General features: G+C 42.6%; 1 protein-coding gene across 1 annotated transcript; it reads right to left on the reverse strand.

Annotated features, from left to right (window-relative positions):
- Positions 1 to 71: 71 nt before the first annotated feature.
- LOC101351313 (olfactory receptor 4F3/4F16/4F29-like) lies at positions 72 to 1,136 on the reverse strand. The gene has a single exon (XM_004391136.2). It carries the CDS (start codon positions 1,125 to 1,127, stop codon positions 189 to 191), a length of 939 nt encoding a protein of 312 aa, XP_004391193.1. The 5' UTR covers positions 1,128 to 1,136; the 3' UTR covers positions 72 to 188.
- Between the last annotated feature and the right edge of the window lie 899 nt (positions 1,137 to 2,035).

Consider the following 2,035-nt stretch of genomic DNA (forward strand, 5'->3'; position numbering starts at 1 on the left):
CTTTATATGTAACTCCTTCTCTCTTTTCAGAAGAAAATGTCACTGGCTCCTAAGTGAAAGAAGCAAAACAAAGGATAACAGTGTCAAGATAATCAACCCAATGTAGGGCAAAGAGAAGCTTCTCTGTGAGTTTGACCATCAACAATGCAGTTTCAATACTCATTGAGGACTCTTCACAGTATAATCACTTAAGAAATCTTCCTGTAATTCACTAGCTGTCTGCATACTCTCCGCATTGCCACCTTCATTTCTTGATTCCTGAATGTATAAATGACAGGATTCAGGAAAGGGGTGAAAAGTGCATCAAAGATGGCCAGAAACTTATCCAGTTGTGTGGACAAAGACGGCCACATATAGAAGAATATCAAAGGACCAAAGAACAAAACCACCACAGTGATATGAGCTGAAAGTGTGGACAGAGCCTTCCTTAACCCAGCTGAAGAGTGTTTCTGAACAGTGACAATGACGACGATATAGGAAATGATCAGTATGAAGAAGGAGCCCACAGAGATGAATCCACTGTTGGCCGTGACCATCAACTCCAGCCGGTAGGTGTCTGTGCAGGCCAGTCTGATGAGCTGAGGAAGGTCACAGTAAAAGCTGTCCAACACATTGGGGCCACAGAAGGGTAAGTTTACTACAAAAGCCAACTGAATCACAGAATGGATAAGGCCAATCATCCACGCTGACACTAATAAGAAGATGCACATTTGTGGGCTCATGATGGTGAGGTAGTGGAGAGGCTTACAAATGGCCACATATCTGTCAAAGGCCATGGCTATGAGCAGCACCATCTCCACAGCACCAATGACGTGGATGAAGAAGACCTGAGCAATGCAGCCACCAAAGGAGATGACTTTGCACTTTCTGAAAAGATCATAAATCAGCTTGGGAGAAGCAACAGAGGAACCACCCAGGTCAATGAAGGAGAGATTGGCCAACAAGAAGTACATAGGGGTATGTAAGTGGGGGTCAGAAGTCACAGTGAGCATAATGAGGGAGTTTCCCATCATGCTTGCCATATAAAGCATGGAGGAGAACACAAAGAGGACAAGTTGTAACTCCCAGGAATTGGAGAGTCCCAGTAACATAAACTCTGACACCACAGAGTGATTTACTCCATCCATTGACTTTGCCAGCAGTGCTATCTAAAGGAGGAGAATAGAAAGAAATGTAAATTATAAGAATTATATTAATAAACTACAAGGATAAATGTAAAAATTATGAAATTTATCTCCACAGTGGCTGGAACAATGGACTCAAGCGTAGCAACAATTGTGAGGATGGTGTAGCAACAATTGTGAGGATGGTGCAGGACAGAGCAGTGTTTTGTTCTGTTGTAACTAGGATGGCTCTGTGTTAGAATCAACTCAACGGCACCTAACAATAACTGCGTCTACACTTTGGCATTAAATCTGTCCTAATATACTCACGGACCCTAAAACTGTGATCACTCGGAGAAGTTGGTGGCTGCCATGTGGAGCTGCTCTCTATCACCAAGTTGACTCTACGTTTAACACCTATGATGGTTAATTTCATGTTCCAATTTATCTTGCTACTGTTGTTAGTTGCATTCAGTTGGCACTGACTCCTGGCAACCTTATGTATAACCTAAGGCTATAATACCTTAACACAGCTAGGATATAACCTGTTGCTGTTGGGTCAATCCTAACACATAGAGACCCTATAGGACCAAGTACAACTGCCCCATATGGTTTCCAAGGAGCAGCTGATGAATTCGAACTGCTGACCTCTTGATTAGCACCCAGGATCTGAACCATTGTGCCACCAGGGCTCCAAAACATCTAGGATATAGTACCCAGTTAATTAATGAAACTCTAACCTTGTTGCTGTGAAGCTATTTTGTAGATGAGTTTATAATCTCCAATCAGTTCACTTTGAATAAAGGCAGTTACCATTGACAATGTGACTGAGGTCTTACTCAATCACTAGAAAGCCGTAAATGCAGACACTGAGGTTTCCCAGAGGAGAAAGTCTGTCTCAAGACATTAGCATCAAATCCTGCCTGTGTTTA

This window comes from Trichechus manatus, unplaced genomic scaffold (assembly GCF_000243295.1).
Source record: "Trichechus manatus latirostris isolate Lorelei unplaced genomic scaffold, TriManLat1.0 scaffold00771, whole genome shotgun sequence".
Lineage (NCBI taxonomy): Eukaryota > Metazoa > Chordata > Mammalia > Sirenia > Trichechidae > Trichechus > Trichechus manatus.